A 27,829-nucleotide genomic window follows, 5' to 3' on the forward strand; every position below is an offset into this window, starting at 1 on the left:
TACTATAGATGCTACAGTACTACAGGTATATGGTACCACTAGTCGTATTTGGAGGACACCCTGAGGCAGACCCACCCAGAACTAAACTATATTTCTTGTGATCTATGATGGACGGATGGACAGACAGATGGATGGATGGACAGATGGATGGACGGATGGATGGACGGATGGACAGATGGAGGGATGGACGGACGGACAGATGGGTGGACGATGGACAGATGGATGGACGGACGGACAGATGGACGGACGGACGGACAGATTGATGGACGGACGGACGGGCAGACGGATGGATGGACGGACAGATGGATGGACGGACATATGGATGGACGGACAGACAGATGGATGGACGGGCAGATGGATGGATGGATGGACAGATGGATGGGCAGACGGATGGATGGACGGGCAGATGGATGGACGGACGGGCAGACGGATGGATGGAGAGATGGACGGATGGATGGACAGATGGATGGACGATGGACGGACAGATGGACGGACGGATGGACAGATGGACGGACGATGGACAGATGGATGGATGGACAGATGGATGGACGATGGACAGATGGACGGATGGACGGACGGACAGACGGATGGACGGACAGACAGACGGATGGACAGATGGATGGATGGACAGATGGATGGACGGACGGACAGATGGACGTATGGATGGACGAATGGATGGATGGACAGATGGATGGATGGACGGACAGATGGATGGACAGACAGACAGATGGATGGACAGATGGACAGACAGATGGATGGACAGACGGACAGATGGATGGACAGACGGACAGATGGATGGAAGGACGGGCAGACGGATGGATGGATGGACAGATGGACGGACGGATGGATGGATGGACAGATGGATGGACGGACGGACAGATGGACGGATGGATGGACAGATGGATGGATGGACGGACAGATGGACAGACGGACAGATGGATGGACAGACGGACAGATGGATGGACGGACGGACAGATGGATGGAAGGATGGACAGATGGATGGACGGACGGATGGATGGATGGACGGACAGATGGACGGATGGATGGACAGATGGATGGATGGATGGACAGATGGACAGACAGATGGATGGATAGACGGACAGATGGATGGACAGACGGACAGATGGATGGACGGACGGACAGATGGATGGAAGGACGGACAGATGGATGGAAGGACGGACAGATGGATGGACAGACAGACAGATGGATGGACAGATGGACAGACGGATGGATGGATAGACGGACAGATGGATGGACAGACGGACAGATGGGTGGACGATGGACAGATGGATGGACGGACGGACAGATGGACGGACGGACGGACAGATTGATGGACGGACGGACGGGCAGACGGATGGATGGACGGACAGATGGATGGACGGACATATGGATGGACGGACAGACAGATGGATGGACAGGCAGATGGATGGATGGATGGACAGATGGATGGGCAGACGGATGGATGGACGGGCAGATGGATGGACGGACGGGCAGACGGATGGATGGAGAGATGGACGGATGGATGGACAGATGGATGGACGATGGACGGACAGATGGACGGACGGATGGACAGATGGACGGACGATGGACAGATGGATGGATGGACAGATGGATGGACGATGGACAGATGGACGGACGGACAGACGGATGGACGGACAGACAGACGGATGGACAGATGGATGGATGGACAGATGGATGGACGGACGGACAGATGGACGGATGGATGGACAGATGGATGGATGGACGGACAGATGGACAGACAGATGGATGGACAGACGGACAGATGGATGGACAGATGGACAGACAGATGGATGGACAGACGGACAGATGGATGGACAGACGGACAGATGGATGGAAGGACGGGCAGACGGATGGATGGATGGACAGATGGATGGACGGACGGACAGATGGACGGACGGACGGACAGATTGATGGACGGACGGACGGGCAGACGGATGGATGGACGGACAGATGGATGGACGGACATATGGATGGACGGACAGACAGATGGATGGACGGGCAGATGGATGGATGGATGGACAGATGGATGGGCAGACGGATGGATGGACGGGCAGATGGATGGACGGACGGGCAGACGGATGGATGGAGAGATGGACGGATGGATGGACAGATGGATGGACGATGGACGGACAGATGGACGGACGGATGGACAGATGGACGGACGATGGACAGATGGATGGATGGACAGATGGATGGACGATGGACAGATGGACGGATGGACGGACGGACAGACGGATGGACGGACAGACAGACGGATGGACAGATGGATGTATGGACAGATGGATGGACGGACGGACAGATGGACGTATGGATGGACGAATGGATGGATGGACAGATGGATGGATGGACGGACAGATAGACAGATGGATGGACAGACGGACAGATGGATGGACAGATGGACAGACAGATGGATGGACAGACGGACAGATGGATGGACAGACGGACAGATGGATGGAAGGACGGGCAGACGGATGGATGGATGGACAGATGGACGGACGGATGGATGGATGGACAGATGGATGGACGGACGGACAGATGGATGGACAGATGGATGGATGGACGGACAGATGGACAGACGGACAGATGGATGGACAGACGGACAGATGGATGGACGGACGGACAGATGGATGGAAGGATGGACAGATGGATGGACGGACGGATGGATGGATGGACAGATGGATGGACGGACAGATGGACGGATGGATGGACAGATGGATGGATGGATGGACAGATGGACAGACAGATGGATGGATAGACGGACAGATGGATGGACAGACGGACAGATGGATGGACGGACGGACAGATGGATGGAAGGACGGACAGATGGATGGAAGGACGGACAGATGGATGGACAGACGGACAGACGGATGGACAGACAGATGGATGGATAGACGGACAGATGGATGGACAGACGGACAGATGGGTGGACGATGGACAGATGGATGGACGGACGGACAGATGGACGGACGGACGGACAGATTGATGGACGGACGGACGGGCAGACGGATGGATGGACGGACAGATGGATGGATGGACATATGGATGGACGGACAGACAGATGGATGGACGGGCAGATGGATGGATGGATGGACAGATGGATGGGCAGACAGATGGATGGACGGACGGGCAGACGGATGGATGGAGAGATGGACGGATGGATGGACAGATGGATGGACGATGGACGGACGGATGGACAGATGGACGGACGATGGACAGATGGATGGATGGACAGATGGATGGACGATGGACAGATGGACGGACGTAGAGACGGATGGACGGACAGACAGACGGATGGACAGATGGATGGACGGACGGACAGATGGACGGATGGATGGACAGATGGATGGATGGACGGACAGATGGACAGACAGATGGATGGACAGACGGACAGATGGATGGACAGATGGACAGACAGATGGATGGACAGACGGACAGATGGATGGACAGACGGACAGATGGATGGAAGGACGGGCAGACGGATGGATGGATGGATGGACAGATGGATGGACGGACGGACAGATGGACGGATGGATGGACAGATGGATGGATGGACGGACAGATGGACAGACGGACAGATGGATGGACAGACGGACAGATGGATGGACGGACGGACAGATGGATGGAAGGATGGACAGATGGATGGACGGACGGATGGATGGATGGACAGATGGATGGACGGATGGACGGACAGATGGACAGATGGATGGATGGATGGACAGATGGACAGACAGATGGATGGATAGACGGACAGATGGATGGACAGACGGACAGATGGATGGACGGACGGACAGATGGATGGAAGGACGGACAGATGGATGGAAGGATGGACAGACGGACAGACAGATGGATGGATAGACGGACAGATGGATGGACAGACGGACAGATGGACAGACAGATGGATGGATAGACGGACAGATGGATGGACAGACGGACAGATGGGTGGACGATGGACAGATGGATGGACGGACGGACAGATGGACGGACGGACGGACAGATTGATGGACGGACGGACGGGCAGACGGATGGATGGACGGACAGATGGATGGACGGACATATGGATGGACGGACAGACAGATGGATGGACGGGCAGATGGATGGATGGATGGACAGATGGATGGGCAGACGGATGGATGGACGGGCAGATGGATGGACGGACGGGCAGACGGATGGATGGAGAGATGGACGGATGGATGGACAGATGGATGGACGATGGACGGACAGATGGACGGACGGATGGACAGATGGACGGACGATGGACAGATGGACAGATGGATGGACGATGGACGGATGGACGGACGGACAGACGGATGGACGGACAGACAGACGGATGGACAGATGGATGGATGGACAGATGGATGGACGGACGGACAGATGGACGTATGGATGGACGAATGGATGGACGGATGGATGGACAGATGGATGGATGGACGGACAGATGGACAGACAGATGGATGGACAGACGGACAGATGGATGGACAGATGGACAGACAGATGGATGGACAGACGGACAGATGGATGGACAGACGGACAGATGGATGGATGGATGGACAGATGGATGGATGGACGGACAGATGGACAGACGGATGGATGGATAGACGGACAGATGGATGGACAGACGGACAGATGGGTGGACGATGGACAGATGGATGGACGGACGGACAGATGGACGGACGGACGGACAGATTGATGGACGGACGGACGGGCAGACGGATGGATGGACGGACAGATGGATGGACGGACATATGGATGGACGGACAGACAGATGGATGGACGGGCAGATGGATGGATGGATGGACAGATGGATGGGCAGACGGATGGATGGACGGGCAGATGGATGGACGGACGGGCAGACGGATGGATGGAGAGATGGACGGATGGATGGACAGATGGATGGACGATGGACGGACAGATGGACGGACGGATGGACAGATGGACGGACGATGGACAGATGGACAGATGGATGGACGATGGATGGATGGACGGACGGACAGACGGATGGACGGACAGACAGACGGATGGACAGATGGATGGATGGACAGATGGATGGACGGACGGACAGATGGACGTATGGATGGACGAATGGATGGACGGATGGATGGACAGATGGATGGATGGACGGACAGATGGACAGACAGATGGATGGACAGACGGACAGATGGATGGACAGATGGACAGACAGATGGATGGACAGACGGACAGATGGATGGACAGACGGACAGATGGATGGAAGGACGGGCAGACGGATGGATGGATGGATGGATGGACAGATGGACGGACGGATGGATGGATGGACAGATGGATGGACGGACGGACAGATGGACGGATGGATGGACAGATGGATGGATGGACGGACAGATGGACAGACGGACAGATGGATGGACAGACGGACAGATGGATGGACGGACGGACAGATGGATGGAAGGATGGACAGATGGATGGACGGACGGATGGACAGATGGATGGACAGATGGATGGACGGATGGACGGACAGATGGACGGATGGATGGACAGATGGATGGATGGATGGACAGATGGACAGACAGATGGATGGATAGACGGACAGATGGATGGACAGACGGACAGATGGATGGACGGACGGACAGATGGATGGAAGGACGGACAGATGGATGGAAGGACGGACAGATGGATGGACAGACGGACAGATGGATGGACAGATGGACAGACAGATGGATGGACAGACGGACAGATGGATGGATGGACGGACAGATGGATGGACGGACGGACAGATGGATGGAAGGACGGACAGATGGACGGATGGATGGACAGATGGATGGATGGACGGATGGATGGACAGACGGATGGATGGACAGATGGATGGACGGATGGATGGACAGATGGATGGACGGACGGACAGATGGACAGACAGATGGATGGACAGACGGACAGATGGATGGACAGATGGACAGACAGACGGATGGACGGACAGACAGACGGATGGACAGATGGATGGATGGACAGATGGATGGACGGACGGACAGATGGACGTATGGATGGACGGATGGATGGACAGATGGATGGATGGACGGACAGATGGACAGACAGATGGATGGACAGACGGACAGATGGATGGACAGATGGACAGACAGATGGATGGACAGACGGACAGATGGATGGAAGGACGGGCAGACGGATGGACAGATGGACGGACGGATGGATGGATGGACAGATGGATGGACGGACGGACAGATGGACGGATGGATGGACAGATGGATGGATGGACGGACAGATGGACAGACGGACAGATGGATGGACAGATTGACAGATGGATGGACAGACGGACAGATGGATGGACGGACGGACAGATGGATGGAAGGACGGACAGATGGATGGACGGACGGATGGATGGATGGACAGATGGATGGACGGATGGATGGACAGATGGATGGATGGATGGACAGATGGACAGACAGATGGATGGATAGACGGACAGATGGATGGATGGACGGACAGATGGATGGAAGGACGGACAGATGGATGGAAGGACGGACAGATGGATGGACAGACGGACAGATGGATGGACAGATGGACAGACAGATGGATGGATAGACGGACAGATGGATGGATGGACGGATGGATGGACAGACGGATGGATGGACAGATGGATGGACAGATGGATGGACGGACGGACAGACGGACAGATGGACGGATGGATGGACAGATGGATGGACGGATGGATGGATGGATGGACAGATGGATGGACAGATGGATGGACAGATGGATGGACGGACGGGAGGTCAGGTCCAGAAAGATCAAGATGAAGGAAGGCTTCTCAGAGCCGTCCCTCTGACTCTGTGTCTTTATGCTGCTGCAGCATATTTTTCTTTTTTTCCTCTTCTTTCTGTGGATTAAACATTTTTTGGCCCCCGAGGGCCCAATAATTCTGAATCCACCTCAGTCCCATATCAGATGGTGTCAGAGGTCTGATCGGAGGCTGCAGACTGTCGGCAGCACCAAGTCAAGAGTAATGGAGGAACATCTGCCCCCTGGGGCCTCAGGTATTTATATCCTGCAGCAGCAGCAACTTGTCCTACACACACACACACACACACACACACACACACTGACACTACTCCGGTCACCCTCACTGTAACTACAGCACACGGTGCTACAGGAGCCTGCAGAGAACACACCATCTGCTGTGGGACACAGAGACGGCTGACAAATATCTGACTCAGGTTTCACATTTAAAGGAACGTGTATCTGGTCTCTGAGCTCCATCTGAAGGTCACCCTTTCTAACAGGGCTGGAACAGGAAGAGGTTAGCACAGGTCATCCACGCTCAGGTTACTCAGGAGCTCAGGAAACATCAGGACCCTGCAGTCTTCCTGCAGAAATCTCATCAGGGCTGCAGGAAGCTGAGGATGGATGTCACATTGAACCCCGCCCACTTTACCAGAGCTCCGCCCACAATTAGAGACAAAATAGTCTTTGTTTATTGATAAGAAAAGAGATCTTCATCACACCACATTGGTTTCATGTCATGTGACTACAAACTTAGAACCTGATGCCCTGAGCTTTGTCTTTCAGGCTACAGTGGAAACATTGTTTTTTTCCTGGCAGGAACAGTCAGGAATCGCTTCAGAGTGACTCAGACTCTTCAGCAGGTTGAAGTTGCAGATGTTCAGGTGAAATCACGCCAGATCCTGTGAAGTATTGCCCTGAGTTTTGTCTCTTAGGCTGCAATGGAACTGGAAGACTGTTTACTCTCATTTTGTTTACTTGTTTTCTTCATCATCTTTTTTCTTCTTCCATGCTCCATTTCTCTTTTCTTATTCTAATTTTGTATCCCTCATTTTCTTTTGCTCTCCTTGTGTTTGACTCCTTCCTGTCCCTTGACCCTTTTCTCTCTTTCCTCCTCTTCTTTTGATGCAGACAATGTTTGGGACCCATCAGAATTTGTGTCCAGTTTCTTTTGCAGTGAATGAAACTGACCCGCTGTCACATGAAAGTCAGTGTCTGAGTCTTCACATCTCATCGTGACTGTGTGGTGGCGGATCAAAGCCCTACCTCAGTGGACTCTGCTCTCTGATTGGTTGTCTTCAGCTGGATGACTCAACCTGAACACCAGGGCTCAGCTTTGATCAGTCAGTTGGATCCGGGACCTTCCCAGATCCCTGAACTACACACTGACTCGGATTAATAATCTTACTTTGGATTAAACTCCATTAAACGATTGTGTGCTTTTGTTTTCCTGCAGAAGTCTGTCCCAGAAAGAGTGACGGATGGATCCCAATGACTCTGCAGATGTTTCACGGACAGCTTTCTGGTTTCCTGTCTGTTCAGAACCAAACTCAGAGCCCAAATGAGGCACAAACTGATCCATCAGGGAAGCTGGTATTATAGCATGCTTTACTCTATCTGCTAGAGTTACTGGGATGGAACTGAAGGTTTCCCTGAAGCACAGAGTCCATGATGGAAAACAGAACCCAGAATCTTCAGTCACAGAGACTGAACCGGGTCTGAAAGTCATGAAGGACTGCCGGTGGACTCGATGAGAAACTGTCAGCTGCATCGTTGCACCTGAGCATCCTGGGAGGAAGCATCACGTTCATCACCCTCATCATCTCATAACGGAAAATATTTAAAAATACATATTCATCAAAATCCTGCATCTGCCCCCCCCCAAAAAAGCTCCAGATGTTTAGTTGAGGAAACCAGAAGGTCCGTTTGTGTTTCAGCTGGAGCTGCAGAATCACCACAAAGTCGCCTTAATTACAATATCACTGAACACAGTATTAATGTGGCAGGGAAAGGCTGGAGCTGTAATATTATTTAGGTCCAAAGTGTCCAGGTTCTCTGGTGCTGCTTCAATGCTGCAGAAAAATGTTTGAGAAGGTAAAGTCACGATGATGTGAAGAAACTACAAGTCATTCACCTACATGTTTTCCTAAAATCATGCTCAGTGTCTTCTTCATGCAATCTGGTACTCCGTGTCAAAGAATGGGTCAGCAGCACCACCCACACCCACACCCACAGAGCTGGGGGCTGCTTTCTTCCTCAGTCAGAGAGCTGCAGCTGAGACTCGTGCTGCTGCAGGAGCTTCCTCCAAACAACCACACAGTCAGGCTGGATGGAAGTGTCTCCACGACTACATGACATTTCTTAGCCAGGAAACATTAAAAAAACGGACATTTTTCTGTTCATGCAGATGAGTTCAAATATAAAGAACAAATTAAAAAGCCTAAATATTTGAATACCTCTTTATAGAACAGAAGCCATTTATCTTCTTCTCTTTTAAAGGTGGAAATGTGTTTGCTTTTCTGCTTCAGGTGTCAGTTGATCTTCTCACTGATGGATGTTACAGATAGATACTCTGTACCACACCGGAGATCACAGAGCAGAGAGATGACTGAACAAGCAAAGGAGAAGAAAAACGTGCATGGATGGATGGACGGATCAACAGTCGGTTGGATGAACAAACGGACAGATGGATGGACAGAATGAACTCTGAGATCAGAATGACCGCAAATCTGCATTCAGAGATGAAGAACATTCTAAGAACAAACAGGTAGTTAGAACCTTTGCAGAGACGTGAAGAACCTGAACTCATGGTGCCGCAGAAGATAAGCCAATAAGGCATCAGCCTTGTGAAAGGCTGGCGATGAACCCAGGTTTGGTTACCAGCCTTTAACACCTCACTCTCATGCAAAGAGTCGACCTGGATCTCCCACCAAGAACTCTACCACCCCCTCCTCTCTCCTGCCTGCACTAAAGATCAGAGAAGAACATGTTAATAGGGTCTTCCAGCATCTGAATGGGTAGAAATCTCTAGGTCCTGATGGTGTCTCCCCTCTCTGCTTGAAAACCTGCGCTGGTCAACTAACCTTCATCTTCACTGAGATCTTCAACAAGTCTCTGAAGCTGTGTGAGGTCCCCTCCTCCTTAAAACGATCCACCATCATCCCGGTTCCCCAGAAACCCACCATCCTAGGATTAAATGACTACAGGCCTGTAGTCCTGACGTCTGTGGTCATGAAATCCTTTGAGCGGCTGGTGTTGAAGCACCTGAAGGACATCACAGGCCCCCTGCTGGACCTCCTGCAGTTTGCTTATCGAGCAAACAGGTCAGCAGATGATGCTGTTAACTTAGGTCTACACTTCATCCTGCAACATCTCAACCACCCAGGGACGTACGCCAGGATCCTGTTTGTAGACTTCAGCTCCACCTTCAACACCATCATACCAGACATCCTCCACCAGAAGCTCACCCAGCTCAACGTCCCAACCTCCACCTGTCAGTGGATCAACAGCTTCCTGACGGACCGACAGCAGCAGGTGAGACTGGGGAGCATCTTCTCCTGATCCAGATCAATAAGTACTGGTGCCCCCCAGGGGTGTGTTCTATCTCCACTCCTCTTCTCTCTGTACACAAATGACTGCACCTCATCGGACTCGTCCGTGAAACTCCTGAAGTTTGCAGATGACACCACTGTCATTGGACTGATCCAGGACGGTGATGAGTCTGCATACAGACAGCAGGTGGATCAGCTGGTACACTGGTGCGGTCAGAACTACCTGGAACTCAACCTACTCAAGACTGTGGAAATGGTGGTGGACTTTCAGAGAACACCACCCCCATACACCCCCCTCACCATCCTCAACAACACTGTATCGGTCGTGGACCACTTCAGGTTCTTAGGAACCACCATCTCTGAGGACCTGAGATGGTCTTCACACATAGACACTGTTCAGAAGAAGGTCCAGCAGAGACTGTACTTCCTGAGGCAACTCAAGAAGTTCAACCTTCCACAGGAGCTGTTGGTCATCTTCTCCACTGCCATCATTCAGTCTGTCCTGTCTTCATCCATCTCAGTGTGGTTTGGATCATCCACAAAACAGGACAGGTCCAGACTGCAATGAATAATCAGGACTGCAGAGAGAATAATCAGAGCTGACCTTCCCTCCATCCAGGACTTATACAGGTCAAGGGTCAGAAGAAGAGCTGCTAAAATCTCTGCAGACCCCACACACCCTGCACATAAACTGTTCAGAGCTTTACCTTCAGGTGGCGCTACAGAGCACTGTTCACTAAAACCAGCTGACACAGAGTCGGTTTCGTCAAATTCCTTGTTGTCACAATACTGGCCATTTAAGGTTGGTTCTGATTCTGATTCATAGATCCAACTGGGTTTGAGGCTCATTCTGACTAAACATCAATAAAATGAATGACTCTAACAACTGACAGTTTGATGATTTTATTACTTTCTCGTTTCTATAAGCACTGCAAGGAGGAACTCGAAGGGGACCTAAAGAGAGGAACACTATGAGAACCTGACAGGAACCAACAGGATCAGAGGTCGACCCATAACGGGTTCTTGATTGCAGATAATGTTCATTTTATGTTGCCAAGGATTTATGATTTTTTTGTTACTCTTTGTTCAACCTGTCAGTACTTTATATGCATGTAGTTCTTTAGGCTGCCGTGACCCGTTCTAACATCTGCAGGAGTTCTGAAGATTTCAGAGATCTGAAAGAAAAATCGGATCATTAAAACATGCTCCACCCTCCAGGAGTCTGATCCTTTCTGGAAAAGACCTACGTGCAACTTTCACTGACTTGATGTTCTGGATCGGAGACGCCAGAGAACCGGCCAGCATCAGACACTTTAACTGGGAATGGATCACAGAGGTTTGGATCTAAATAAACTTGGAAACCGGGTCGTGTGGTTTCTTCCCATTAAAGCTACGCATGAAGAATTACAGGACGGTTCTGCTCATGTTCCTGAAAAATGGATCATCAGTACTGTCAGGTACAATATGTATGCTGTTGGGTTCTGTGATGATGAACACAGCTGGTTCTGTCTGGTACTTTCAGGTACTGGCTGGCTCTGTTCTCTTCATATTTTTCTCATCTCTCTGTGGTTTGAAGTCCAACCCAACTTTCTCCATGTGGACAATAAATAGAATCATAATCTGAACAGAATCAGGAACTGAGTTCTGCTGGTTCAGGTTCCCTCGATCAGAACAAATGTTTAATTTATTTAGAACCCATCAGAACCGCATTAACATCTTGTAAAGAAAAATAAAAAACGAATAAATTCCGACCGGTTTCTGTTCTGTAGAATTAATCAGAACCCAGTAAAAACGTTGAAGAACTGGACCAGAGGAACTTTCCTGACTGGGTTAATCAACGAGCACTCACTTAGCTCTTTGGGGTTCTGCTAGAGTTCTGTCGGGTTCACTCACCTGGACCTGGTACATGATCTTGTCTGCAGCCACCAGAAGTCCACTTTGACCTGGCTCTGCTGCCGGGAACCGCTGGTTGTCCGACCGGAACCTCTCTCACTTCGAGACTCAAATAATGCTGATTTCGGTCCTGTTACTGTCCCGGTCCCGCTTCACTTACAGTCCCGGTTCTGCTCTCTGTGTCCCAGTCCCGCTGTAGTCCCCGTCGCTCTCTATCTTTCGGTCACGCTGTGGTCCAGATCCAGTTCCGGTTTCGGTTCGGCTCCGCAGCAGCTAAAAGCTCCTCGACGTCCGAACTTCTAGCTCCGCTCAGCTGGAGGCAGAGATGAAAATAAACCGATTGGAGCCGAACATGGACGAACAGTTCCGAGGAGTGCAGACAATGACTTCCTGTGAGATTTTCACAATAAAAGCATTCTAAGGCGCAGCCTCTCGGTGGTCCAGATGCAGAAAGAGAACAAATCCTAGCAGATGGTTCTGATCGGAACCGGCTCATCAATTCAGTTCAGTTTATTTATATAGCACCAATTCACAACATGTCGTCTTAAAGTTCTTCACAACAGTCAGGTTCATACATTCTAATTAATCGTAACCATTGAACAGTTCAGTCAGATTCAGTTATTTATTCAAATTGGATCAAAAGTTTTTCTATCTAAGGAAACCCAGCAGATTGCATCCAGTCAGTGACTTGCAGCATTCACTCCTCCTGGATGAGCATGTAGAGACAGTGGACAGTCACTGGTGTTGACTTTGCAGCAATCCCTCATACTGAGCATGCATGTAGCGACAGTGGAGAGGAAAAACTCCCTTTTAACAGGAAGAAACCTCCAGCAGAACCAGAACCAGGCTCAGTGTGAGCGGCCATCTGCCACGACCGACTGGAGGTTAGAGAGAACAGAGCAGAGACACTAAGAGAACAAAGAAGCACTGATCCAGGAGTCCTTTCTATGGGAAGGAAAAGTAAATGTTAATGGATGTAGCTCCTTTAGTCGTTTCATCTAGAAAGAAAGAACAGATAAACTCTGAGCCAGTTTTCAAGGTTAGAGTCTGAAAGAGAGAACATAGAGTTAGTTACAGTAGAAGCTCAGTCAGTAGCCATGTCTAGGAGAGAGAAAGGGTTAAACACTGAAAGACAGGGCTATGTGGATCATCTGTAGAAGGTGAGCATTAAGTTGTTGCCAGCAGAAGCTCAGACGATGCTCCTCTCTAGAAAGGTGTCACAGGTAGACACAGAGTCAGGCCAGGTGTAGTTTCTAGGAAGAGAAAAGAGAGAACAAGGTTAAAAGATGAAATAACAGCAAATAATACAGAATTAGAGAGTAGTATGAGAATGTAGCGAAGAAGGTGAAAGTGGTCATTATGTCCTCCAGCAGCCTAAGCCTATAGCAGCATAACTACAGAGATAACTCAGGATAAACTAAGCCAGTCTAACTATAAGCTTTATCAAAAAGGAAAGTTTTAAGCCTAGCCTTAAAAGTAGACAGGGTGTCTGCCTCACGGACTAAAACTGGGAGCTGGTTCCACAGGAGAGGAGCCTGATAACTAAAGGATCTGCCTCCCATTCTACTTCTAGAGACTCTAGGAACCACCAGTAAACCTGCAGTCTGAGAACAAAGTGCTCTGTTAGGAGCATATGGACCAATCAGATCTCTGATGTATGATGGAGCTAGATCATTAAGGGCTTTATATGTGAGGAGGAGAATTTTAAATTCTATTCTGGATTTAACAGGCTGTTGGGTTAACTTAGAAGGTTAAAGGTAAATTCTCTGGGTCACGGTCATTGTGGAGCTGGTTCTGGTTAAGCTCTAATGTTATTTTAAGGCCTTGATGACAAGTTCTGGTCCAAATGAAACAAAATACAGTTGTTCCTTTAATCCGCAGGCGGCTGTAGATGTTCTGAGTGTCAGCAGGTTCAGATCAGATCTCCACTAACACCCACAGCGCTTTTAAAGACTGGAATCTGGATTTAGTTGTGTTCCAAACAGAACCGAGGTTCTGCTGCTGAGCATGTTCTTTAAATCAGAATAAAATAAATGTTTTAAGCGACGAAAACCTTTAATGATTTATCACATCTGTACAAAGTTTCTGTAACTAAACCTTCTCTTTGTAGGCTCCCAGTCTGGTCCGAACCGAATTGAGCCAGTTTGAGACAAAACGCAGGAAACTGTCAGCAAATTCATCACATTTAGAAGAGATGAACAAATGTTAGAAGTGAAGCAGAAGAATGAAGAAAAATAAGTTTCTACCTGCTGGAAATCAGCTGCAACTGAGGACCACAGCGCCCTCTGCTGGAGAGTCCAGCTCATCAAGTCCGGATATAAATCCTGAGCTTTAAAGTTTGATTCTTTCAGTTTCCAATATTTTTATTAAAAGGCCAAAGAAAATTCTACAATACAGTCATTTCTTTTAACAGTCACAGGCTGCTTCGCTTTTTCACATAAAAAACATAATTACAACCTAACAAACGTACAGTAACAAAATAAAAACCAAATAACGGAAAATAAGTAGTCCCACCCATCCCACCCTCAAACCCACGGTGCTATCTGTCGGATATAATGTTGACCCGTATTTTCCAAATGCGAAATAAATGGTTTCCACAATTGTCCACTCTTCTAGTGTATGATTAAGGCTGTAACGGTGTAAAGTCTGCCATTATTCATAAAGACTTTCATTGATGGAGTCTCCTTCCGTTTCCATAAAAGAAGAATGAGTTTCTTTGCAGACATCAACCCATATGACATGAGATGGCCTTGTGAGCTATGAAGCGTTGTCGATTGTTCCGGAAAGTCCAACAACGATCCAAACTGGGTCAGGCTGAAGTCTCATCCCAAAAAGGTGTGAAAAAAAACAAAGTACTGAAGTCCAAAAGCTCTGCAGTTTGTTACAGGTTAGAAAACTATGAAATAAACTTGCCTCATCACACCTACATTTATTACAGATTGGTGAAATCTCTGGGAATATTTTATGCAGCCTATGAGGCATTTTAAACTAAATTAAACAGTGATGTACGTTTATAGGACACAAACTGATATACCTCAAACCATTGATCCAAACATCATTATCAATGTCTACCCCAACTTCTTTTCACCATGCAGACTTTACTTTAGACATGTCAATTTGTGAAATAGTTAATGTTTCATATATGAACAAAACAGAATTTCTCCCAGTCACACAGTCCACATTGATCTAACTTGTCTGCCATTGTAGTTTCAAAAGCTTCAATGTGGGATCTTACATAATTCCTAATTTGCATATATCTAAAAATAAAGAGAAATTGTATTTCTCTTTAAGGTGCTGAAATGAAGAAAACCCGCGTTGCATATACAAATCACCAACATTTTGTAACCCCTTTTCTTTCCATCGGTCGAATGCGCCATCGTTGACCGAGGGAATAAATGATGGGTTAGCTGCTACAGGAGATGCAAAAGACAAATGTCCTAATTTAAATACCTTCCTTATCTGCCTCCAAATTCGAATAGTATTGTGAAGTCTTGGATTATGATTATAATATTTCTGTTTACGTAAAACTAGGACTCATTGCAACTTCCCCAAAAGCATAAGGTGCACAGTTTCCCCGGTCCAAATCCAGCCAGCTCCCCACTGTGGCAGTCATCCAACCATTGAGCTAAATACCGTATGTTAGTAGCAAAGTAATAGTACTTAAACTCTGGTCAAAGCAGTCCGCCATAAAGTTTTGTTTTACACAGGTGAATTTGTTTTTACCCTATGACTTTTATATTTCCAAATAAACGGTAAAAAGATATAAGATATATGCGAATGTTTTGAAACAAGTACAAAAGTTGGAGAAAACAGATGATTTTTATAGCATTAACTCTACCAATTAATGATAACGGAAAGGACTTCCAAAATGCAATCTTCTTTTTTAAACCCGTCTAACATCTTTGTAAAATTAGCTTCATACAAGAACTTATAACATTTCATAATCTCAATTCCCAAATATGTAAATTTCTTAGAGGCTATTTTAAGGGGTAACTGATTAAGAGAATTAGGCTCATCGCTAGCGCTGGGTACTGTGGCTAATTTTCTAAATCGATTCGATTTTGATTCATAAGGTTCTGAATCGAGTATTTGCAATTCCATTCGATTCAATTAAATTCATTATGGTCTTAAATAATTAAAGTGGCTCAACTGAGTTACAAAATACAAATTTAGTTTATTTTTTATCTTCACCGTAAACAGAACATAAAACAGAAAGTCCAGACTTGTAAGTTGGACAGCTTAAAATTGAACTGGAAACAAAACTGTCAAGTCTCAAAAGGGCAAACTTGAAATGAGAAAAGAAGTGAAAGTAAAACTGTACTTGGACCTACAAGTTTCCATAACTGCAAACTGCATTAGGGTACTGTTTCTTTAAGTTCAAAATGAAGTAATAATGGTAACAAAATTACAAATAAACTTAAACTGTTAAGACCTGTCAATGTGACTTTGTTCTCACTTCTCACTAAATGTGAGATTCTTGTGAAGGAAAAGGAGCTCATTGACATGATCCGGGGTTAGGCAGCTCCTTTTTACAGTGACAATATCACTGTGGAAAACACCCTTCCTGACGAAATACTGGTCCCTCCGACACAAAGGTATTGCTTAGCAATTTGAGCCAACAGTGGAAACTCTCTTTCATTTGACCTCCACCAGTTCAGAGGATTCTCATTCAGCCCAGCAGGGTTTTCTGCCCTGCATCTTCTTATTTCATCTTCAACCCTCATTGCTGGAGTTTTTTGTCTATGGTTTTTTACTATTGGTGAGTAGATTGTCTCAAGGAGAGACTCCAAGGTGCTGGATTTCTTAGGCTTCTTGGGCAAAGTTGCTTCACCCATCTCCTGAGCTCCTTCATCGATTTTAATACCCTCAGTATTTTGCTGTTGAAAAAGACAGGAAAACCCCCCGAAATAAACAGATTGAAAATAATTTATAAACTGTAAAATTATATAATATTTCTTACAATCCAATATAGAATCTTTTAATTGTCAATGAAAAATAATTATTATTTAAAACATTTTATTCTCTAAATACTTACATCACACGCAGCTGTGACACAGCTGGGATCTTTAGAGCTGCTTGTGAGGCCAAATTCAGTTTGTGCGCAAAGCAGCCAACGTGCATTAGCTGCATTATCTCCACCGCACCAACCATATTTGCAGCGTTGTCCATAACGACTGCTGGATCTTTGCTGGTCAACCCCCATTTCTGAATGGATCCCATCAACATATCCGCTATATTACTAGCTGTGTGGCTTGTGTGAACCTCGGTGGTTTCTAGTACATGAGAGATGAGGCACCACTCATTGTCAATATAGTGACAAGTCACTGCCATGTACGACTGCGTTGACAGTGACGTCCATGTGTCACACGTTATGCCGACTCTTTCTGCTGATTCCATTTTTGTTAAGATGTTGTCTTTTACATGTGTGTACATCATGGGGATGACCGTTTCAGTCGGATGTTTACGTTGCACCATAACATAGTGTGGTTCGAGCACATGAAGGAGTCGTTTGAAGCCTTCGTTTTCTACTACCGAGTACGGCCGTAAATCTTTACAAACGAAAGCTGCGATGGCCTCTGTTATCTTAATGGCCCGCGGAGAATCGGCTGGTAATGCTAGCGAGTCTCTTAGTTTCTTTTGTTAGCGTGATGCCTCGTCAAGTGGTTTTTTAAGTTTGTAGTATTTCTACAATAACTGACCTCTGCTTGGCAGATCTTGCAAACCACTTTGGTTCTGTCCAGCTCTTTGTCATTTTGTGTCGTTTTAAATCCGAAATGGTTCCAGACATCAGATTTTAGTTGGGATAGCTTGCTGAACGCAGCCTTACTCGCGGTGGCCATTTTGTGTTTGAACATGAACCTGACCTCACGCACGAGACTGTTGAAAAATCGATTTCATGCCTTATGAATTGATATTGCTTAATTTAAATGTAATTGATCCGAAATCGATTGCCTCGATTTTTTTACCCAGCCCTACTCATCGCCCTAAATTGGTTCACTTTTTCCCCAGTATATCCTGTACTCCAAGAAAGAACTAAAAAGCTCATTTATTTGAGATGTTACGTGAGCTGAATCGCAGACTGGATGTGATCCTTAGGATCGCAGGCAGGTTGCAGTTTCTGGACTCAGGGGTGAAATGGATTAAATCTTGGAGAAAGTTGTTTGCTTGGATCTGGCAGAAAGACCAGGAATTTAGCTGTTTGGATTCACCTTTGAGAAGAACCAGTGAGACTCTCAAGGCTGACGGAAAATTAAGAGTCAGTCTAACCCAAATAATTATTGTTTTTCTGAATCTGGCTCCCCTGCACGGCCTTGATGGCTGGTTATCTTCAACTTCTCCTGGAAGTTATGTAAACATGACGCTCTGCTCCCTCTGCTCCCTCCCTTCCCTGAGGACATCTGTGGACCTGCTCAGAACTTTGTGGCCGGTTGATGGACCTTCCATCGTATCATCAAGGACAATGGCCTCTGTGACAGTGCTTCATGGACTCACTTACACACACTCACATGCTCAAGATAAACATATGCACCTCCTCACACCACCTTCACCGTTCCCAGCATGATGTTGTTTTGTTAACTTGTTGCTTCTTTGTTCTGAGGTTTTTTACAATCTCAAACTGTATCCTGCTAAGGATAAAGTGTGAAATATGATTTTTATTTCCTCTACTTTCCTAATGTGGCCTCTTTTCTCATCTAGTCAGGGCAGCGCCTGTGAGTGGGCAGCAAAGCCTCGGTGACCCGTCCTCCCTTGTCTTGTGTCATGATGTTTGGATGGGTTCTACTGGACTTCTAATTTCCCCTCGGGGATCAATAAAGTATCTTTGAATTGAATTGAATTTGAATTGAATTTCTAACACCGTAGGAATAGACTCTTGCAGTTTGGTTATATACATCAAAATATCGTCAGCGTACTATGACATTTATTTGAAGTATATTTTGTATTGTAGCGATAAAGTTTTATTCTTAAACAAATAATTTCACCATTTTTAAAATTTATAAGAAAATGTTTAAAATTGGTTTCAGTGTTGAAGGCCAGCTAGAAAGAGGAACTGAAGTTCATCACTGAAGTTTCCTTTCACAGTAATAGTCTGTACAGGAATAGGCTTCTCTCCTATGTGGATTCTGGTGTGGATTTCCAGCGCTGTTCGGTTCATGAGGCTCATCATGCAAATCTGACAGGAAAACAGTTTCTCTCCAAATGTGACAGAGTGAAGCTCCACCCACTCACCTGGAAGCAGCAGTTCTTCTCTCCTATTTGGATCCTCATGCCGCTGTTCAGACTTTTTCTACACGTGCTGCTTGGATACAAGCCCTCTCTGGTGTGCATCCTGCTGATTCCCTGGAGGAAACCTCTCCCACAGGTTCTACAGGAGAAAGGCTTCACATGTGTGGACCACCGCATATTTCCCAAGCGATGACGGATGCTCGGCTGTGTTGGTTCGGATGTGCCGGACCAGGGTGGGATTGTGAGGGTAGCTTTTCTCGCAGGTCTGGAAGGAAATTATCTTCTGAGTGTTTGTCCTCATGTGGAACATCAATTGGCTCTGAAGAGTGGTGCTCCTCCCTCCTCCAGGAGGCAGAGAAACAAACAAAATACATAACATCTGGCATGTGGCCCTGGAAACATGGGAAGTGATGGATGGATATTGAGATAGATGGATGGATGGATGGATGCTGAGATGTTCCTTATGTGAACACAGATCCATGTTGGAATCACATATTTTGAAGTCAGTTTATTAAAATGTTAGATTCAGAAATATTCAGACAGTGTTTACAGGATTTAGTTGTAGGACATCATCCTTGTGGAACACCTTCCTCTGGAAAGGTTCTGTTCTGACTAAAACAGTTTCCTGATCAGCAGGATGCGTCAATGACCCGATCGGCAGGAACTGGACCAGATTTGACTGATCAGGATGTTAAAATCACCATCAGTGGGACGTCAATCAACAACTCTGAAATGGGTTAAAGAACAAAGATAAGGGCAGAACATAGTCGGGCGTACTGTCCGCAGCTCCACGGTCAAGCGTAGCAATTTCCTATATTTGTGGGAACAAATTCCTACATTTCCCACACTTTCTGCCATGGCGTCATCGAACGGGGAGGCAGAACTAATTCGCCGCGTAGCTTTGGAAAAACAAAAATAAAAGAAGATGGTGTTAAAGGTCATTAAACCAGACTAGGGACGAAGAAGAGGAATAGATTTGTCAGTGCGAGGCAGAGAGTGGCCCTAATGCTGCGCATAGTCGCAACCGGCTGCTCGGAGCAGCGTCTCACATTTAAAAAAAACTGTTTGATGTGGAAACTTTTTCTTGCCGAGCAGTTTTCTGTGGTACTGAATACGCGCTTGTAGAAATTGAGCTTTGCATGGACATGCGTGACTATGTAGGCCCTAAAGACTATGTTTTGCCCTAAAGAGTTCGGGTCCTGGTTCTCCTCACAAAGAACCAACATATTGAACTCATCTTTCAAGTCTATACTGAACTAGTCTGGCCAGTAAGCTCTGAATGAGCCACAGAACCGACCAGAACACAAACATCAGTCCAGAAGACCTCCAGAGGGAATGAAACATCAGGACACATTTCAGCACCTTGGGTCAGACGGCCCGCAGTCTGTAGCAGAAACGGACATCCGAGGAGGGCATCAATATTCCCAGTCCGGCTCGTCTTGAGTCCAGATTGGGTCGGTTCTGCGCATCATCCAGCTGCAGGTCAAAGTAAAGAAGCAGCAGACAGACGAACTGTTTGATCTCGTTGATGGCGAAGTATCGTCCGGGACACATAGACGAGCCGGAGCCGAACGGCATCAGGTAGTACCGGAGCTTCTGTCCGTTTTTGGAGAAGTCAGTCTTCTCTCTGTTGTCCTGCACAAAGCGGTCGAACCGGAACGTCTGAAGAAACAGGAGAAAGGTTGATGAAAGGAAAACCCAAACCTGGCTTCTGTAAAGAGGTTTTATCCTGAAGGACACTGGGTTCTGTCTTTATGCTAGACCTTCTCTGAATTTTACAGAAAAACACAGAAAGCCCTCCATAATGCAGCATGGGGTAGGGGCTTTAAGCTGAACCTGTAATTTAATGATGGATCTGATGTCAGTACCTGTGGGTCCTCGTAGATCTCAGGGTCCAGGTGCAGACTCTGAGGGTACAGGGCAATGATGTCTCCTTTCCTGACGCCCACTGAGCGGTCGTTGTCCAGCCGCAGACTGAAGTCCTCCTGAGAAACCCGGATGTTCATGGAGGCCGAGGACAGGCGGAGGCTTTCGTTGATGGAGCTCTCTGAGAATGAAGAGGGCTCATTATCAACAGGCTTCACGTCCAGAACAGGTTAATTGTGGACATGAACGTACCCAGAAAGATGAGCTTGTCCAGCTGCTCCTTGCTGAGCATCACATACTTGTCGGTGCTGAACTTGATACCACTGTCCCTCAAGACGTCAACGATCTCCTGACGGACCATCTTCAGTGCCTCAGGCTGGCTCACCAGAAAGTACGTGGCCCAGAAAGTAGCAGGTACCGTGTTGCCCACAGACGCCCACAGGATGGCAAAGTGATGAGCTGGAGGTCAGAAAAGACAAAGAACTGACAAACCAGAACAGGTTTCACCAAACTCATTTGGTTTCATCTGTGTACGGCTAACCTGCTCTGACAGAACCCCCCCACCAAAAACTTGCTGCGACTCCATGATCCAAACTCAACCTAGAAAAACTCAGTTCAGAACCCAGGGTGGCTGTTCTGCAGATACCGTCAGCCTACTGAGACTCTTATACAACTGTTTCTGTTTTTTTAAAATCATATTTAAATATATAGCTAGCAATTCTTTGTTGGCGCAGTGATATACTGTCCGTTTCATACCCTGTCTTCTCTAACTCTCTCTGGATTCAAAGCTTTCAATAAACACATAAAGATCTACCAGCTTTATCGAAGTCCTTCAGCTTGTCGTGCTGGTCAAATAGCTCTGATCGTCTCTGGATAAACTGGGAGGTGTTGGACCAACGGGACATCTGCTGTGGCAGAAAGTACGAGATCAGCTTCTGGCGGATGGCTTTGGTACCTCCAAGCAGCCAGATGGGAATCTGAGCAATGAGGAAGGGGAACATGTTGTCGAACTCGTTGAAGTTCTTCCTCATATTGTCCATCCCCCTGTGCCGGCTGCCAGTCGCTGTTTTCCCGTAGATGGTCAGAAAGGTGGCCTCGAACATAACTGAGGAGCAGAACTCATACAGGCTGCCTCTCCTCCAGTCACCATCCCGATCCAGGTGGTCTTGACGGAACACCAGCATCAGGTTACCCATCATGCTATCTGTCAGTGGAACAAGGTGATCCCCCTGCAGGAGCTGGAAGGACCGCTTGATCTGTTCCCAGAGGCCGGGGAACTTGGAGCTGAGGACGGGCGGGTATCCGAATGTCAGAGGAGCCACCTTACTGGTAAACTCGTGGAAGTCCAGCTGCCGGCCCTGCTTGATGATGCTGGGATACAGTAAGGGATCCATGATGAAGGTCATGTATTTACCTGCAGGAAGACAGCAGCTTCTCATAAATACACCAAATAATTCAGCCCTGTGTCCTCCATGTTTCCTTTCTTGACTTCTATGTTTCAAACCTTTTTAAAGATGGAAACTAAACCAGTTCTCCCAGTTTATGCCATGGTAACTATTAGGGCTGCAACTAATGATTATTTTAATAATTTATTAATCTGTAGATTAATCCTTTGATGAATTGGACAAAAAAGGAGCATTTTCAATGTTTACCTTTCACCCTTTTTATTTTAAAATAGAATATTTGGACTGAGAGCAAAAAACAGGTTGCTGCGTGAGTTTTCTGTTACCATAATATTAAATAATAAAAAATAAATGAATAAATGTTTGCTTTAGTAAAACACAAAAGGTGTGGGCATGATGTCTTTCCTATTATGAAGCCTGTCATTGTTGTAGTTGTTCTCTGGAAAGAGGAAGACAGTATAGTATGCGTATGTACTGTAGTATAATTTACAACAACTCAATAAATGCCTTGTTTTATTGGCAGTATTACGTTAAGGCAAGTAAGCAGGCCAAATAGCTATTAAACACAAACACATCCGTCACATTTGAGTCAAAAAGCAAAGCTCTCGATTTACCGGTCGGTCTACGTTCCTACCCTCATCTACGGTCATGAGCTTTGGGTCATGACCAAAAGAACGAGATCCTGGATACAAGCGGCCGAAAGGAGTTTTCTCTGCAGGGTGTCTGGGCTCTCCCTTAGAGATAGGGCGAGGAGCTCGGCCATCCGGGAGGAGCTCGGAGTAGAGCCGCCGCTTCTCCATGTCAAGAGGAGCCAGTTGAGGTGGCTTGGGCCTCTGGTTAGGATGCCTCCTGGACGCCTCCCTGGTGAGGTGTTCCAGGCATGTCCCACCGGGAGGAGGCCCAGGGGACGACCCAGGACACGCCGGAGGGACTATGTCTCTCGGCTGGCCTGGGAACGCCTTGGGATTCCCCCGGAGGAGCTGGGGAGAGGGAAGTCTGGGTCTCTCTGCTTAGGCTGATGCCCCCACGACCCGACCCGGATAAGCGGAAGACAATGGATGGATGGACTTAATGTTACAAATTTGAGTAGATCTAAGAAGTTACTTTAATCCCTGTCTGAAAGCACTCCATCCTCACTCCTCCTCCCATCCAGAGCAGTGTCTTCACTCAGACTCTGTCAGCAAATTAAAATTTGAGGCTTAATCATTATAAAGCACATTTAAACAATGATTAAGCTAATTAAACTGTCATATAAAGTAACACAGACGTCCACTACCGTTGTCATTAACCAGCTAACAGTGTCATCAGACGAGCTACCGGAGAGACTAACGTTACATTTCCTCACTTTGAACAGGAACTAATATAGGATAATAATAATATATAGGATATTGTTGCGGCGTACGCTGCTGCTGAGCTCCCTTCACCCTCATCGACTCCAACATGTTCCCGTTTCAGGTGCTGTATCATCACCGTGGTGCTCCAGGGTCATGTCCAGTCACTTCTTCAAACCTCGCATGTTATTCATTTTTAGTTTAGTGAAGCGTGAAGTGCTCCCACACTTTTAATGACTTGACTTCAACGGTTTACTCTGCATCAATCATTTGGAGAATTTACTTCATTTCCTTTCATAATACCGCCTCCACTCTGCCTCCAGTTCGTTCCGTTCAGCTCGGTCCGTTCAGCTCGGTCCGTTCAGCTCGGTCCGTTCATCTCGGTCCATTCATCTCGCTCCGTTCATCTCGGTCCGTTCATCTCGGTCCGTTCATCTCGGTCCGTTCATCTCGGTCCGTTCATCTCGGTCCGTTCAGCTCGGTCCGTTCAGCTCGGTCCGTTCATCTCGGTCCGTTCATCTCGGTCCGTTCATCTCGGTCCGTTCAGCTCGGCCCGTTCATCTCGGTCCGTTCATCTCGGTCCGTTCATCTCGGTCCGTTCATCTCGGTCCGTTCAGCTCGGCCCGTTCATCTCGCTCCGTTCATCTCGGTCCGTTCATCTCGGTCCGTTCATCTCGGTCCGTTCATCTCGGTCCGTTCATCTCGGTCCGTTCATCTCGGTCCGTTCATCTCGGTCCGTTCAGCTCGGCCCGTTCATCTCGCTCCGTTCATCTCGGTCCGTTCATCTCGGTCCGTTCATCTCGGTCCGTTCATCTCGGTCCGTTCAGCTCGGTCCGTTCATCTCGGTCCGTTCATCTCGCTCCGTTCATCTCGGTCCGTTCATCTCGGTCCGTTCATCTCGGTCCGTTCAGCTCGGCCCGTTCATCTCGGTCCGTTCATCTCGGTCCGTTCATCTCGGTCCGTTCATCTCGGTCCGTTCATCTCGGTCCGTCCATCACGGTCCGTTCATCTCGCTCCGTTCATCTCGGTCCGTTCATCTCGGTCCGTTCATCTCGGTCCGTCCATCACGGTCCGTTCATCTCGGTCCGTTCATCTCGGTCCGTTCATCTCGGTCCGTCCATCACGGTCCGTTCATCTCGGTCCGTTCAGCTCGGTCCGTTCATCTCGCTCCGTTCATCTCGGTCCGTTCATCTCGGTCCGTTCATCTCGCTCCGTTCATCTCGGTCCGTTCATCTCGGTCCGTCCATCACGGTCCGTTCATCTCGGTCCGTTCATCTCGGTCCGTTCATCTCGCTCCGTTCATCTCGGTCCGTTCATCTCGCTCCGTTCATCTCGCTCCGTTCATCTCGGTCCGTTCATCTCGGTCCGTTCATCTCGGTCCGTCCATCACGGTCCGTTCATCTCGGTCCGTTCAGCTCGGTCCGTTCAGCTCGGTCCGTTCATCTCGTTCTGCGGGTGGTTTTTTGAACTTTACTTCGGTCAGTCTGCATTCACAGCTCTGCAGGTGACATAAACGGCTCCACGACATGGCGAGTTACGCAGAAATCGCGCGACACAACGAATCGATAATGAAATTCGTTTTAATAACACTTTCAATAATCGATTTTATCTACTCGTTGTTGCCGCCCTAGTAACCATCTACCTCTAACAGAAGTCTGACAGGTTAGCAGGCCCCGGCCACATTGAAGGAACATCTTTAACTCAGGTTCAGATCATCTTCATGGATTGTATTATTCATTCCTTCCAGGTTGCAACACATTCCAGAAACAGTCTCTAACATTAGGGACAGATTTGTCTACCAACTGTACCCTCCTCTTCCTCAGCCAGGCCTGTGGAATGTTGTCTTCCAAGCTCACGGTGGCAAATTACAGGCATCCCTGGAGAGGATGTGGCCCTGAAGGCAGCAGATGTTGCTCTAGAACCTCTGCTGGACGTTCCTCCATCAATGATGCATCACTGAAGAGGAAATGATCCAAGCCCATACCATGATACAGCCTCCTAACATCACAGAGCCTGTGAATGTAACTCCAGAATTGTGGAGCTGAATGAAGGTTTTCCAGAGTATTCACTGGTCCATGAGGTTCTATCAGCTGGTGATGGATGATGGTTCTGGATGCAGAATTGTCTGAGGGACCGACATAGTCCCTAAAATTCCTCCAGATCACCTGAATGTTTCATGATGTTCTGCCCTGAGGAGGGAGAAATATGAAATCCCTTCAGATGTTTCTCTGAGGAGCATTGTGTTTCATCAATTCTGGGATTTCTTTTCTCCTCTGAGCTAATTTTCTGCCCTGGACTCTTCCCTCCCCACATTTTCTGGAATGTGTTACAGCCTGAGAAGCAGGAGCAGATATTGACAAATGAAATAAAGCTGAAACATGGAGATAAAAGTGTATCCTGCTGTACAAAAAGCTCTGAGTTTTACCTCCATGCAGCTGTTCAGAACACATTTCAGTACCAACCTGCAATCTGGACTGTAAACACGTCTCCATACTTCCTCTTATGTTCTTCAAGAAACTTATGAGCATCTTTTCCAAACTCCAGGGCCTTCCCAATGAAGGGAATCCAGCCTTTAATCAGAGGAGGTTCATCCTGTTTTCTGCAAGACAAACCAAACATTCCCAGTTCATTAGTCTGGGATGAGATTATGTTTGGATGTGAGCCCAGAACATTATTTACCGTGGGAGGAGACCGTCAGTAGGGACTCTGGCTGCCTCCTCCCACGTTAATAAACCACTTTGTGAACTTTGGACTCTGTAGAGTTCTGCTTCCTCAAACTGGGGCAGGAATGTAACAAAGTCTAAATGTTGAGGGAAGTCCTCCCACCCCGGGGCCGACACCTTCCCTCTTTCTCTCAGACCCAGTCTGCAGCTCTCAGAGTGAAACGCCACCAGGGTCCAGATTCTGAAACATTTTCAGGATCTGGGTTCTGAAACAGTGAGTCTGTTCCGGCCCCTCATGTAATCCCGTTTTTCTCCTGTGATCCAGACATTCCTTTGATCTGTTAAAAGGTTCTGGATCAACACTTCTGTGGGCTTTCTGAAGGTCTGCCTGCTTTTCGCTCCGTTTCAGTCTCTTTAAAGAGGAACAACAAACCAGGAAATGAGGCCTGGATCAAGAGCTTAAACAGGACAGAACATGCCCTTCCTGCTGAAGTGGGCCTCACGTCTTTCATGTTTGGGCTTCTGCAGATTCCTCTCCATGGCTCTCAGGAATCTGCAGCAAGAAAGAGTCCGAACAGAACCAAATCAGCCGGTTCCAATCTGAAGGCCACATGGATCCTGTACCTGTTTACAGGATCCTGGATGTTTACCACAGAGACTTAATTAGAGCTCTGAGAGCTGGGTCTAACTAGGACCACTTTGATGTTCTGGTAGGAACCTCATTGCCCACTTAAACTGGAATCAGTTTCTGACTGGAACCATCAGCTGCTGACTCATAGTTACTAAGCTGTAACAGGTCAGGAAGCTTAGTCATGATGGTCAGGGTAAATATAGTTACTTCCCCTTTAAGATCACAACAGCTTCGTTCCTGCACAGCAGCTGCAGCATGATGACAATGATCTAAGCTTTACAGAAGATAGCTCCTGGTGTTTCAGATCAGAACATCTGCAATTATTCAGGAGCTCTGGGACCATCTCCACATTCAGATAAACATCTGCAGGACTGAAGGTTCATCTGGGAACATGATGCTGCATTCAAGGGTACTTTTAGTAGTTTTAGACCGGAATCATCCTGGGGTGTGTTCAGGTGCACACTGTCAGTGCAGGAATCTGTAG

At 47.6% G+C, this 27,829-nt stretch overlaps 2 protein-coding genes across 4 annotated transcripts in view; both read right to left on the reverse strand.

The window, feature by feature from the left end:
* The window catches only part of pex5lb (peroxisomal biogenesis factor 5-like b), a 43,124-nt gene extending 30,551 nt beyond the window's left edge, over window positions 1-12,573 (reverse strand). For both annotated transcript variants that reach the window (XM_047367088.1, XM_047367087.1), the window contains exon 1: window positions 12,228-12,573. In XM_047367088.1, the coding sequence (XP_047223044.1) occupies window positions 12,228-12,242 (15 nt within the window). In that variant the 5' untranslated portion in view covers window positions 12,243-12,573. The remainder of the gene's footprint in view (window positions 1-12,227) is intronic.
* A 7,371-nt stretch (window positions 12,574-19,944) lies between these two features.
* The window catches only part of LOC124869309 (cytochrome P450 7B1), a 16,230-nt gene continuing 8,345 nt past the window's right edge, over window positions 19,945-27,829 (reverse strand). The window contains exons 2-6 of one of the 2 annotated variants that reach the window (XM_047367105.1): window positions 26,514-26,650; window positions 22,132-22,731; window positions 21,570-21,776; window positions 21,320-21,498; window positions 19,945-21,113 (exon numbers count right to left, since the gene is read on the reverse strand). In XM_047367105.1, coding sequence (XP_047223061.1) covers window positions 20,820-21,113; window positions 21,320-21,498; window positions 21,570-21,776; window positions 22,132-22,731; window positions 26,514-26,650 — 1,417 coding nt within the window. In that variant the 3' untranslated portion in view covers window positions 19,945-20,819. The remainder of the gene's footprint in view (window positions 21,114-21,319; window positions 21,499-21,569; window positions 21,777-22,131; window positions 22,732-26,513; window positions 26,651-27,829) is intronic. The other variant, XM_047367106.1, reaches the window with a different exon arrangement.

This window comes from Girardinichthys multiradiatus, chromosome 6 (genome assembly GCF_021462225.1).
Source record: "Girardinichthys multiradiatus isolate DD_20200921_A chromosome 6, DD_fGirMul_XY1, whole genome shotgun sequence".
Lineage (NCBI taxonomy): Eukaryota > Metazoa > Chordata > Actinopteri > Cyprinodontiformes > Goodeidae > Girardinichthys > Girardinichthys multiradiatus.